A 10,437-nucleotide genomic window follows, 5' to 3' on the forward strand; every position below is an offset into this window, starting at 1 on the left:
GCTGGTCTGTGCACAGCATGCTGACACAGCCCCGGGGGCCAGTGAGTCAGAGCAGCTGTGTCAGCGTGGCCCGAGCTGTGCCGCGCACTGCCGCCCATCTAATCTGATCGTACAGTAGATAAGGAAATGTCTGTTTCAGGCGTATAGTACAGAGGTCGCGGGTTCGAGCCTGCGAAAAGGAAAAAATTAAAAAGACGGCTAGATGCCGTGTCAACTCGTGACAGATAGCATGCAAGCAATATGGGACTCCTCGTCCCCAGTCCTCACTCTCTTCAGGTAGACAAGCAGCCCATCTGATATTCTGGTGGCATCAATGAGATGTTGTCAAAACTAGCATCATTGTTGGTAAGTGACAGTCCACCTAGACTGAAATGTCATGACCTACTGGCAAGAATGTACCATCTTTGCATAAAATTGGGTCCTTTCTGGTGCTCCTCCAAGAGGGAACCCAGCCTGGATGGTACCTTGGTCTGAGCATATATCCGCAATGTTCCAGGAAGCGCTGTCTATCTCTCCAAGGTTCTTCATTGTTATCCAGTGTCGCATAAAGCTTGTCAATTTCATCCAATTGCTCAGCATCTGACAAGGATTTGTTGCCAGACATGCGTATGCGATAGGTTGTGTGAGGTAGTCGAATGTTGATGGTTCGAGGGGCCACCCGGGAGGAGATCAGTGGGAATACTGAACAGCATGTGACCGCACTTTGACACGGACCCACAAGTCATCATAATGTGTAAACATCATATTAGGAAATTGGATCGCCTCGATTGGACAATGTGTTTAACTTGTGCCACCATTATACGCACATCCTTACTGCTTTGATCAGACGAAGATCGCAGTGCTCATTATATTCCTTCCCTTGTTGCCTCCTTGATAACACTTCATCGGGTCAATAACAGCAGAACACCAGCGTGATTGTTGCATCACCTAGGGTCTCCGAAGTTCAGTTCGGTCCAGGTTTGGGCCCCCTAGGCTCTGAACCTGAACCTGAACCTCTGATGATGGTGTCGGACCGAACCTGAACCTGGACCGAACCTGCCGAACGATTTCAGCAGGTCCGGTCCAGGTTCGGTCCAGGTTCGAACCGCTATTGAATGGGAATGAAATGTACTTTACCACAGGACGAGGAGCCTCTCCGCTGAGTGGTTGAGGTGATCACAGTCGCCTGTTTTATTCAGCAGGGTTCGACGATGAGTCGTGAGTGCTCCTATTCTCACAGCCTCGTACTTATTCCCTGATGCTGTCGTTCACAGCGAGCCGCCTCCCTGTGTTGCTGTCTCACTTTGTTTCGCCACCCCTATATGGACTCCTACATCCTGTGGTCCTCAAGTGACCGGCAGCTACACTCACCGTGGGCGATATGGGACTCTGGATGGGCCCTGGCCGCTGGGTGCTCAATCGCATATGGGAGCACCCGATCCATGCATTCAACCTGTGTGTGGCGCTGGCAGACCTCGGCTGGGTGGCTAGAAGTCGCTCGTGCTCCCGCAACTCCTAAAGCCCGCGCCCGTGCTCCTGCAGAGCCACGCACGGGAGATGGCAGAGCTGCTCGTACTCGCAGCGCTCCAGCTGGAGAAGCGCCTCATGAAATCACGTGTAGGCATGGATTGACGGCCGTATCGTGCGCTGGGAGCACACTCTGTGGACACGGAGAGCGTGCTACTACTGCACGATGTGTTGGCGCTGTCTCCGTTGCTGGTGTCTCTCGCGCTGCTGTGCGTCAGGATTGTGGACATTGAGGGAATGTAAAGCATACTCGGTTCTCGGTTCGGTCCAGGTTCAAACCAGGTTCAAGGTCCCATGGGCAGCTCGTGAACCGAGAACCGAACCTGCTGCCCCAATGCCCGAACCTGAACCTGACCGAACCTGAACCTAGGTTCGGTTCAGCCGGTTCGCGGTTCAGAACCGGGTTCAGGACCGAACTTCGGAGACGCTAGCGTCACCCTGAGTTTTCGTCTCCTTGCCCTGAAACAGAATGTAAGCACTATACTGACTAGAAGCCCGTGCTGTAGGTGTACACAGCGCCCTTGGACCTAATAAATTCACGCGCTATGGCCTTGCCTGGCTGACATCCTTTTCCCCTCTCTGTTCTTTGTCTTCCTGGATACTTTATCTGGTAAATGTCTTCGGTGACGGTCGCGCTCTCCGACGTGACTCAATAATCATGGTCTGACAGGTTATGTCTTCGGATGTTATTACCCTAGTCCAGCGCATCATTAGCACCGGGACAAACATTCTGGGGACAGCTCTCGTTGGCGCGCAACTTTTGAACAGTAGCTCACTGTCGACTCAGCTCGCAAGTACAAGGGAGTTCATCCGAAAAATTGAGAAATTTGTTCAGAAAGTCCAGCCGCATGAGCGTGAAAAGATTGAACGCGGACAGCCCGGTTATTTCGAAGGATTGACGAAGAAACTCCGGAGGTGCGACAAAGTATTACCTCGTGATATGCTGCGACTGATACCAGAAACACAATGTCAGGATGAGCCATCATCTGACCAAAGGCGAGCAGCGTCTCGTCGAATCCGATAAAATTGGCCAGATTGCACATCAATATACACCAGCCGTCCTGGGCTTGAACGAGCTGAAGCAAAAAGTGCAAAGAATCGTAGACGACCTCAAGGCTGTTCATGCAGACTTACTTGTACGCCAGCCGTTCAAATCACTGATGTGTGCGCTGACCTTACGACAGAAAACGACCAATGCCATTCGGGCCCGGATTCCTGAGATAGATGGCGATAGCGACCCAGAGGACGATACTAAAGCAACTGCATCATCGAGTGCGATCATGCTCTATCCCGTGGATCAATGTACGTAAAATAATAGCTTTCACTTCAGAGCTCACCGTATGGCCATAGCCAATATCCTTCCGGTTTTGTCGAGCGATAGGCCTTCAGCCTCATCACTTGTGCCAGCTGAGCAATTTGAGATCCCAGCAGTTTCTCGATCTGCACACAAGCAAGGCGCCTGAGGTGAGTCTACTTATTAAAGTCGTCATGTCCGTTATGTTTCGTGAACCTGACATAAGCTCTCAGATGTTATGAGCTCCGGCAACGACACCCCATCAGCCTAGGCTCAGTTAGGGTTCAAGTTGCAAATTTTCGGGCCTTTTTGATGACGAGATACTGCCGCGAAACGAACATAAGGGATGGCCATACGCATTGTATAGAGGATGCAAAGATAAACATATGAATCGTGAGATGGTCACCCTTTTGAATGTAAGGCATGTAGTACAGGTACATATCCCAGGCCAACCACCAGGAGCATAGCATACTGCCCAACCCAGGACATCCATCGACGGCAAGTCGCTTTTGCGGCAGCAGGTGTTGCTTAGACCTTGAAGCCGCGCGACTTTCGGCGACCACGACCCCGCTCGAACTGTATGTGCAAGGCCCTGTAAGTAAACAGCACGAACGCATCTAGGGCGAACACGGACTTTGCGGCCCTTGGAAGTGGTGTAGGGCCTCTTATGCTTGTGGGGACCCATTCCAAAGTGCTTGACGGCCTCACGCGTGTTGCGCTTGCCGCGGAGCAAAATGGTGTTTGCGCCCGTGGGCGCACGCAGGGCAAGCTGATCGAGGGTGAGAACCTCGCCGCCGGCCTTGAGGATGCGCTCCTTGGCCGCGGCAGTGAAGCGCAGGGCAGCAATCGACAGCTTGGGCACCTCGAGCAGGCGCACGTCGTCAGTGACTGTGCCGATCGTGACAATCACCTGGGAATCACGGTCAGACGCATTCTGGGTCTCCTTGACGATGCGCGAAAGGGAGATAGGCGGGCGGTTTGTCTTCGAGAGGAAGAGACGGTGGAGGATGGCCTAGAAGATTGTGCGAAGTCAGAATCAGAGTGAATGACCGCGCTTGTGCACAAGTAACCACCGACCTTGTTGAAGGCCGAGTCCGTACGCCTGGCAAGGAAACGATACAGCTAGCGCAATTCGGTCATACTCAATTCTGTGCGATAAGTCCTTGATGTCATACCTTGACGAGCAAGAGCAAATACGGATCCTCGCTCTTGGGCGCAGTGCGCTGGCCCTTCTTGACGTGGTGGTTTTTGATGTCGATGCCCTACGTTCAAGGGGCAAAATGAGCATAAACAACGCCGACATTGAACGGAATCATGGCCTCACCATCTTGCTCCTGCTCTTGCGGCGGTTTGCTCTGTCGGGTAGACGACGCACGACGACGGGTGGCGGTGGTGGCTGAGGAACTGTACACGACCTCTGATAAGATTCGATCCGGCTCGCGGAGCTTGAATTGTAGGCCAAGAGCATGCCACTCGCAAATAGCGCCAAACACCCTGCAAAACCGAACCACCATGGTGCGTACGCGTCGTCATACCGCTGCTGGCGTCGCGACTGGAATAGGAGCTGTACATACTGACTGTCTCATTCGAATGTCATTCTAGTACGGAGACTCTGGTGCACCTCCCGTTGACCCTTACACTGAGGCCTACAGTGAGCCGCCGCCGCCGGCTCCAGGGCCAGACCCGCGCGACCGCGACCTTCCACCACCGCGTGGCCGCTCCCGCTCTCGCAGCCCAGCGGTAAGGGGTTCGAGCTATCGTCGATCTCCTCCGCCACCGCGGAGGCCTCCGCATGCTCCCATTGTTTGTTGATTTTTATCTTTCCTGAATATGCGTGGCTGTGCTTACCTTGCGAAGCAGGCGCCCAATCCCTCTAACGTGTTGGGAGTGTTCGGCTTGAGCATCCGTACTACGGAGCGAGACCTCGATGACGAGTTTAGTCGCTATGGCCGTGTCGAAAAAGTGGTCATTGTATATGATCAGAGGGTGAGCTGCTTGTGGCGTTTTTCTTGCATATGGCGTCTGTCTAATCTGGATGGTCAGTCTGACCGTTCCCGTGGGTTCGGCTTCATCACCATGTCCACTACGGATGAGGCTGGTCGATGCATTAAGGAATTGAATGGAGTGGTATGTGAACATCAAATCCGCGTTGCCCCTGAAGATGAACCCTTTTTCAGGACCTCAACGGCCGTCGTATCCGAGTCGACTACTCCGTGACGGACCGCCCTCATGCTCCTACCCCTGGTGAATACATGGGTCATCGTCGCCGCCGTGGGAGGGATACCTATCCTGGCCATCGCGACGACAGGTATGAGCGACCTGATGAGCCTCGCGACCGCCGAGAACGTGACCCCTACCGCCGTGATGACAGGGATCGTGACACGTATGGCAGAGACAACCGTGACTGGCGTGACCGTCGTAGCCCGCCTCCGCGCCGTTACTCCCCGGACTATAGAAGACGCAGGAGCTACTCCAGAAGCCCTCCCAGAGGCAGCAGCCCGACAAGGGCCCGGGACTACGATGCCCCATCCTCCAGCGCACTGCCTCCCAACGGAGAGCCGCCGCGCTGGTAAAGATACCGGGGATTGGTGCATCGGTTCTTTAAAGTGGGTTGTTTCTTGTAAAGGGCGGCCCACAGGCAGGCCAAGTGCGAAGGCAGAAGGTTCAAGTTCTGAAGCATCGCAGTGGTCTCTTCTCGCAAGGTCCCACAGAGTTGCCTCAATTTTCCTCAAGTATTGCTTCCCTCCCTCTGGACATGCCTTCCTCCATTCTCAATAGCACAAAAAGAAAATCAACGTGTCAAGTTTGCTTTCGTACGCCTCGAATATTCCTGTAATGTCGCTTGTCCGCTGTCTCTTCTACGACTACGTTGAATAGTTGCAAGCTGCAAGTACAAGCAAGGCGCTTCAATGAATAATGGCGGCGCTGTTGTCCCAGATAAGGCCAGCAATCACGGAAGTCGGAGTAAACATACACAGCCTTTGGACCTTGGTAATGATGTGTGGCGATGTATTGTACTGACAGGAGGCAGGAATCTGGTGGAAGACACCCATTGTCTCGCTCAACTAGGGAATATTCGATCTCAAGGTTCGTGAGGCGCCTACCATTGTCCGCCCGAAGTGGCATTAGGTCGTTCGTCCCTGGCATCAAACGCAGATATTATCAATTCAACGATTGGAAGAGGCCCTGAGTGGCGGGGTCCTCAGCATAGAGCTCAAGAGATCATTCTCTGGGCGCCGTCGGTGGCTCACAAGTAGGCGTACTCCGCGCGTCGGCGTTGCAGTGGGTAGGATGCAGCTCGTTGGGGGATGTTTACGTGGGGACTACTGATGTGTACAAGGGATGACAACTGCGGGTGCGGTGTGGTTCGTTCGGCGTATCGTACTCCTTGTATATAGAACAAAAATAGGACTTTTTTCCTTGTGTATGTTGCTTGTTGTGCATTCGTGCTTGTGGTATCAGTTTTGCATTGAGAAAGTATTTGCGCAATGCTCAGGGGAATGTGGGAATGTCGACGAAATGTCAAGTTTTTACAGCTCTGAGATCGGTCCTGTTTTGGTAATTGTCGTGAGAGTCACAGAATTTCGGCTCCTCGAAAATGGATTGGCTGAGAGCATTCTCTATACACCACCATGCCGCGCATTCGCAAAAGTACGCACACACGCTACTACTTTCTACATCGGGCTAACAGCGGTCGCCAGAGACAAGCAGGCGGGGAACAACTAACCAGCGCGAGAAAATCAAGCACAAAGTCTCGGAGACTAGAAAGAAAAGGAAGAAGGAGTCAAAGAAGGACCAGCAGTGGAAGACAAGTGCGTACACTTTTATCGACCAGTTGTATCATTTACTGACTGGATATACTGATCCTCAGACAACCCAAAAGATCCTGGGATTCCCAACAACTTCCCTTACAAGGACCAGATTCTCGCAGAAGTAGCGGAGGAGCGGCGGCGGGTGCGTAGCAGATCCTCTTCATACAATTCGTCACGTTCACATTACCATATGTCAGGCCTCGGAAGAAAAGCAGCGTAGGAAGGAAAAGAAAGCAGCGAGAGGGCAGCTCACCGGAGACGACGATGCCGAGGGCTCCGGTTCTGAAGCAGCTTTTGACGGTGTGCGCTCACTTAATGCCGGCACACGGGAGACAGCTGGTTCTCAAACGAAAGCGCCTATCGCTGAAGCAGCTGGTGTCGAAGAGGATATTCCTGTCTTACTCAACCGCGATCTGCCCAACCTGAAGGCCGTCCTTGACTTAGCGGACGTCGTCATCCAGGTGTTGGATGCCCGAGATCCGCTGCGCTGCAGGAGCGCACACATCGAAGAAGCGTCTAAGGAGAAGAAGATTTTGCTCGTACTCAATAGGACTGGTGCGTCTATTACACCGCGCCTTTGCAAGGCGAGTATGCTGAATATGTCCTATAGATGCTTGCCCAAGGGAAGCAGTGTCATCATGGGCTACGACGCTTCGAGCGCAACGCCCTACCGTGTTGTTCCGTTCGGCTTCGGCCTTTCTTCCCTCTTCTCTCGAACCGTCGGGCAAAGGCAAAGGCAGGGAATGTGCAGACGACGCATGGGGATGTGACTCCGTCCTTGCGTGTCTACGTCGATGGGCACAGGAAAAGGAGGGCGAGGCACCACTGGTAGTTGCAGTTGTCGGTGTCGCGAACGTACGTGCCTCATTTATCAACTCCATGTCGTACCTTCCCAATTGATAACTCCGCGTTGCAGGTTGGCAAGAGCTCATTCGTTAATTCGTTGTTGGGGAAGGCCGCATTGCCCACGTACAAGCTGTCGTCTTCATCGCCAGATGGCCCGACCACAACGATATATCCACAAGAGGTGTCGTTGGATGTCGACGGGAAGCAGGTTCGCTTGATTGACACACCAGGCCTCGCATGGCAAGCTGTAGATGAATCCCCGGGGGTCAGAGAACGATCGCGGGCACGGGACATCCTCACGAGGAGCAGGGGACGCATCGAGCGACTCAAAGATCCGGCATCCGTTCGTGAGTATCGTCGGATGTTGCACCATTGTGGACCCTACTGAGCATTTTCCAGTCGCGGAGTTGGTCTCGCGCGCGAACAAGGAGGATTTAATGTTGTTCTACAACCTTCCTGCCTTCGCCGACGGCGATGCGAATGCATTCCTCTCAGGAGTTGCGCGTTCGAACGGACTCATTAAAAAGGTATAGTATTGATTGCGCTCCTCTGATGAGCGACGAAGCGCTTACAATGTACCCCGCACTCAGGGCGGCACCCTCGACCTCGCAGGGGCGTCTCGGATCGTCCTGCGCGACTGGAGCACTGGCAAGTTCCCCCGCTACACCGTGCCCCTGTCGACCACGCCTACATCCACATCCGACCCCGCCTTTGCGGACGCATACACAAAGGACGAGGAACTCCTATCGCGCTTGTCGACGCGCAAAGAGTTGCGCAAGGGCACCGGCGTCGTCAAGCTCGATGCCGGTGAGCCGGAAATCAGGAAAGTCGCTTTAGACGCTTCCTGGGCTGGCTCGGCCGACGGCGGAGACGAAAGCGATAACGAGGACGAAAATGAGGATGAGGATGAGCTTGCAGGAGACGTCTCTATAGACCTCGGTGAAGAGGAGAGCGAGGACGACGAGGAAGGCGAAGGCAGCGACGAAGGCGGGGACGATGAGAAGGAGCCATCGCCTCCGCGCGGCAAGCGGAAACGCGGCGTGAAGGCCCCCGCTGCTCGTCCAGCAAAAAAGGTGGCCTTTGCGCCTGAGCCCAAGAGCACGAAGCAGGCGCGCTCTGCGGCGGGTGCGAGGCCGCGCGCTAAGGCAGGTGGTGTCGCGTCTCCAACGGCAGCATCCGCAAAGTCAAAAGCGAAGCCCACTCCTCCAGGCAAGCAAGTCAAGGAGACAAAATCCGCGTTGAAGAAGACGCCTGCGAGCACGCCGGGCAAGGTTGCCAATGTGTCTTCGAAAAAAGCCTCGGTGGCGGCGGCGCCTGCGACGCATGGCGCGGGCGAGGCGTATGACTTCAAGCAGTTATTCTAGTCGCGCTGCAAAAACATCTCGCATCCTGTAATTGCTCTGCCCTGGGGCACGAACCGGTATATAAACATACATGTGTGATTAAAGATACTCCTTGTAGCCGTTCCGTTCCGCACTGTCTATTGCCGACTGTCTATATATCGTGGACCAATGAAGCGGATGATTGAAGTAGCAAGGGTATAAGTCAAGTGAAACCGGTGACAAACTTCAGATGTGCACGGGAACATAATGATTATTGCAGAGGCGCGAATCGAATGCGGAGGGGAGAAGGATGCACATGGACCGATGAAGCGTAGAGGAATAGGTGTAGGCGTGAGTGGGTATCGTGCGCGCCGCGGCGGCTCTGCGCCGGCCACGGCGAGACGACGGTCATCAGGGGGAGACAGAGATGTGAGTGAGAAGAGAAGGGAAGTGAATAGAAATGAGGAGGGGAAAAAGGGAGAAGGAGAGAAGGAAAGACAAATCGACAGCTCCATTCCATGCACATGCGCACGAGAAACCAGCGCGGAAACCAACCAACCAACCCTGGGACAGAGATGCAGACAGCGGGGCGCTCAGTACGCGCCGATCTTGACAGCACACGTCCCCCCGTCCTTCAGCACGCCCACGGGGCCCTCCGCGCCGCGGCGGAACACCTCCGGCGCGTCCTCGAACGGCACGACCCGCTCCTCGCCCCCGTCCTCCGCGCTCCCGAGCCACGGGCGCACCCGGCCCTCCTCGACCATGCCCACGACCGCGCCGAGCGAGTCGCGCACGTCCTCGCCCTCGTCCATGTCCACCGCGACGCTGATCCACGTGTAGCCCACCGCGCGCTTCGCCTTCGCCTTCCCGCCCGTGCCGAACACGCGCCCAGACGACCCCGACCCCGACGCGCTGCCCTTCGACGGCGAGCTCGTCGACATCGCGCGCCGCAGCGAGCGCAGCCCGGAGCGCAGGTTGTCCTGCGCCTTCGGGACGGGCCGCGACGGCGTGTCGCCGACGAGCGTCGTGAACTGCGCGTACGACGTCTGCGTCTTCTTCTGTGGCGCCTCGCGTTCGTCGTGGTGGTTCGCGTCCTCTGATGCAGCGAACGTGCCGGAGAGCGTCGGCGCCGACTGGGTCGCCGGCGCGGACGGGACGGTCGACAGCAGCCGCTGCGCGGCCTCCCACACGCACACGCCGCCCACGGTGTCAAGCACCGCGTCGAACGCGCGGCCCTCGTCCACGAAGCGCTCCAGCACGCTCAGCGGGTCACCGACACACACCTCCTCCGCGCCCCACGCGCGCAGGCGCGCCTCGACCGCCGCGCGCCTGCCGAACGCGCGCGCCTCCGACGAGGGGCGGCCCTCCTGCTCCTGCGCGTTATGGCCGTCCTCCTGCGCGCCGTGGCCGTCCTCCGGCCCCTGCACGTCGGCCTCGCGCACGGCGGACTCGGGCACCTGCACACACACGTGCGCGCGCTTGCGGCCGAGCATCTGGAGCGCCATCGCGCCGGGGCCGTCGTGGCCCATGAGGATGAGCGCGCGGGGGCGCTCGCGGCCGCGCCCGGGCCGCGGGGCGAGCGCGTCGGCGAAGGTGCGCACGGCGCGGTGCGCCGGGAGGCCGCACAGCGGGAGCAGCGCGAGCTCCTCGAGCGACA

General features: G+C 56.3%; 5 protein-coding genes across 5 annotated transcripts in view; 2 read left to right on the plus strand and 3 right to left on the minus strand.

Annotated features, from left to right (window-relative positions):
• Nucleotides 1-361: 361 nt before the first annotated feature.
• On the minus strand, nucleotides 362-604 carry POSPLADRAFT_1147895 (hypothetical protein; the record flags this gene model as incomplete). Its single annotated transcript, XM_024486111.1, has 1 exon — nucleotides 362-604. The coding sequence occupies one exon, from the start codon at nucleotides 602-604 to the stop codon at nucleotides 362-364; it is 243 nt and encodes an 80-aa protein (XP_024337359.1).
• Nucleotides 605-2,090: 1,486 nt separating this feature from the next.
• On the plus strand, nucleotides 2,091-3,279 carry POSPLADRAFT_1075156 (hypothetical protein). Its single transcript, XM_024482786.1, has 6 exons — nucleotides 2,091-2,116; nucleotides 2,177-2,421; nucleotides 2,480-2,642; nucleotides 2,691-2,808; nucleotides 2,857-2,970; nucleotides 3,034-3,279. Exons 2-5 carry the CDS (start codon nucleotides 2,180-2,182, stop codon nucleotides 2,967-2,969), a joined length of 636 nt encoding a protein of 211 aa, XP_024337360.1. The 5' UTR covers nucleotides 2,091-2,116; nucleotides 2,177-2,179; the 3' UTR covers nucleotide 2,970; nucleotides 3,034-3,279.
• Nucleotides 3,039-4,182, minus strand: POSPLADRAFT_1171651 (hypothetical protein). The gene is made up of 5 exons (XM_024488140.1): nucleotides 4,125-4,182; nucleotides 3,976-4,062; nucleotides 3,878-3,922; nucleotides 3,435-3,812; nucleotides 3,039-3,376 (listed from the first exon to the last, which is right to left on the minus strand). The coding sequence occupies exons 1-5, from the start codon at nucleotides 4,125-4,127 to the stop codon at nucleotides 3,329-3,331; spliced, it is 561 nt and encodes a 186-aa protein (XP_024337361.1). The 5' UTR covers nucleotides 4,128-4,182; the 3' UTR covers nucleotides 3,039-3,328.
• Nucleotides 4,183-4,312: 130 nt separating this feature from the next.
• Nucleotides 4,313-8,822, plus strand: POSPLADRAFT_1047979 (hypothetical protein; the record flags this gene model as incomplete). Its single annotated transcript, XM_024479405.1, is given in 10 exon segments — nucleotides 4,313-4,315; nucleotides 4,403-4,540; nucleotides 4,661-4,786; nucleotides 4,844-4,927; nucleotides 4,978-5,044; nucleotides 5,109-5,388; nucleotides 5,408-5,447; nucleotides 7,529-7,805; nucleotides 7,858-7,985; nucleotides 8,049-8,822. The coding sequence occupies 10 exon segments, from the start codon at nucleotides 4,313-4,315 to the stop codon at nucleotides 8,820-8,822; spliced, it is 1,917 nt and encodes a 638-aa protein (XP_024337362.1).
• Nucleotides 8,823-9,373: 551 nt separating this feature from the next.
• POSPLADRAFT_1047980 (hypothetical protein) overlaps nucleotides 9,374-10,437 on the minus strand; it is a gene marked incomplete at both ends in the record, with an annotated part of 4,406 nt that continues 3,342 nt past the window's right edge. Inside the window, 2 exons of the mRNA XM_024479406.1 lie at nucleotides 9,374-10,201; nucleotides 10,250-10,426. Of these exons, the coding sequence (XP_024337363.1) occupies nucleotides 9,374-10,201; nucleotides 10,250-10,426 (1,005 nt within the window). The remainder of the gene's footprint in view (nucleotides 10,202-10,249; nucleotides 10,427-10,437) is intronic.

This window comes from Postia placenta (assembly GCF_002117355.1).
Source record: "Postia placenta MAD-698-R-SB12 unplaced genomic scaffold POSPLAscaffold_10, whole genome shotgun sequence".
NCBI classification, from domain to species: Eukaryota; Fungi; Basidiomycota; class Agaricomycetes; order Polyporales; family Adustoporiaceae; genus Rhodonia; species Rhodonia placenta.

What these genes read in the sequence shown, in the direction of transcription:
- POSPLADRAFT_1171651 (XM_024488140.1), bottom strand. An exon ending in ATTTGCTCTTGCTCGTCAAG is followed by an intron (nt 3,923 to 3,975) that starts GTATGACATCAA and finishes GAATTGCGCTAG; the next exon opens with CTGTATCGTTTCCTTGCCAG. An exon ending in CGGACTCGGCCTTCAACAAG is followed by an intron (nt 3,813 to 3,877) that starts GTCGGTGGTTAC and finishes ACAATCTTCTAG; the next exon opens with GCCATCCTCCACCGTCTCTT.
- POSPLADRAFT_1075156 (XM_024482786.1), top strand. Translation starts at nt 2,180, where the DNA reads ATGTCTTCGGATGTTATTACCCTAGTCCAGCGCATCATTAGCACCGGG. An exon ending in CTGTTCATGCAGACTTACTT is followed by an intron (nt 2,643 to 2,690) that starts GTACGCCAGCCG and finishes ACCTTACGACAG; the next exon opens with AAAACGACCAATGCCATTCG. An exon ending in GCTCTATCCCGTGGATCAAT is followed by an intron (nt 2,809 to 2,856) that starts GTACGTAAAATA and finishes GTATGGCCATAG; the next exon opens with CCAATATCCTTCCGGTTTTG.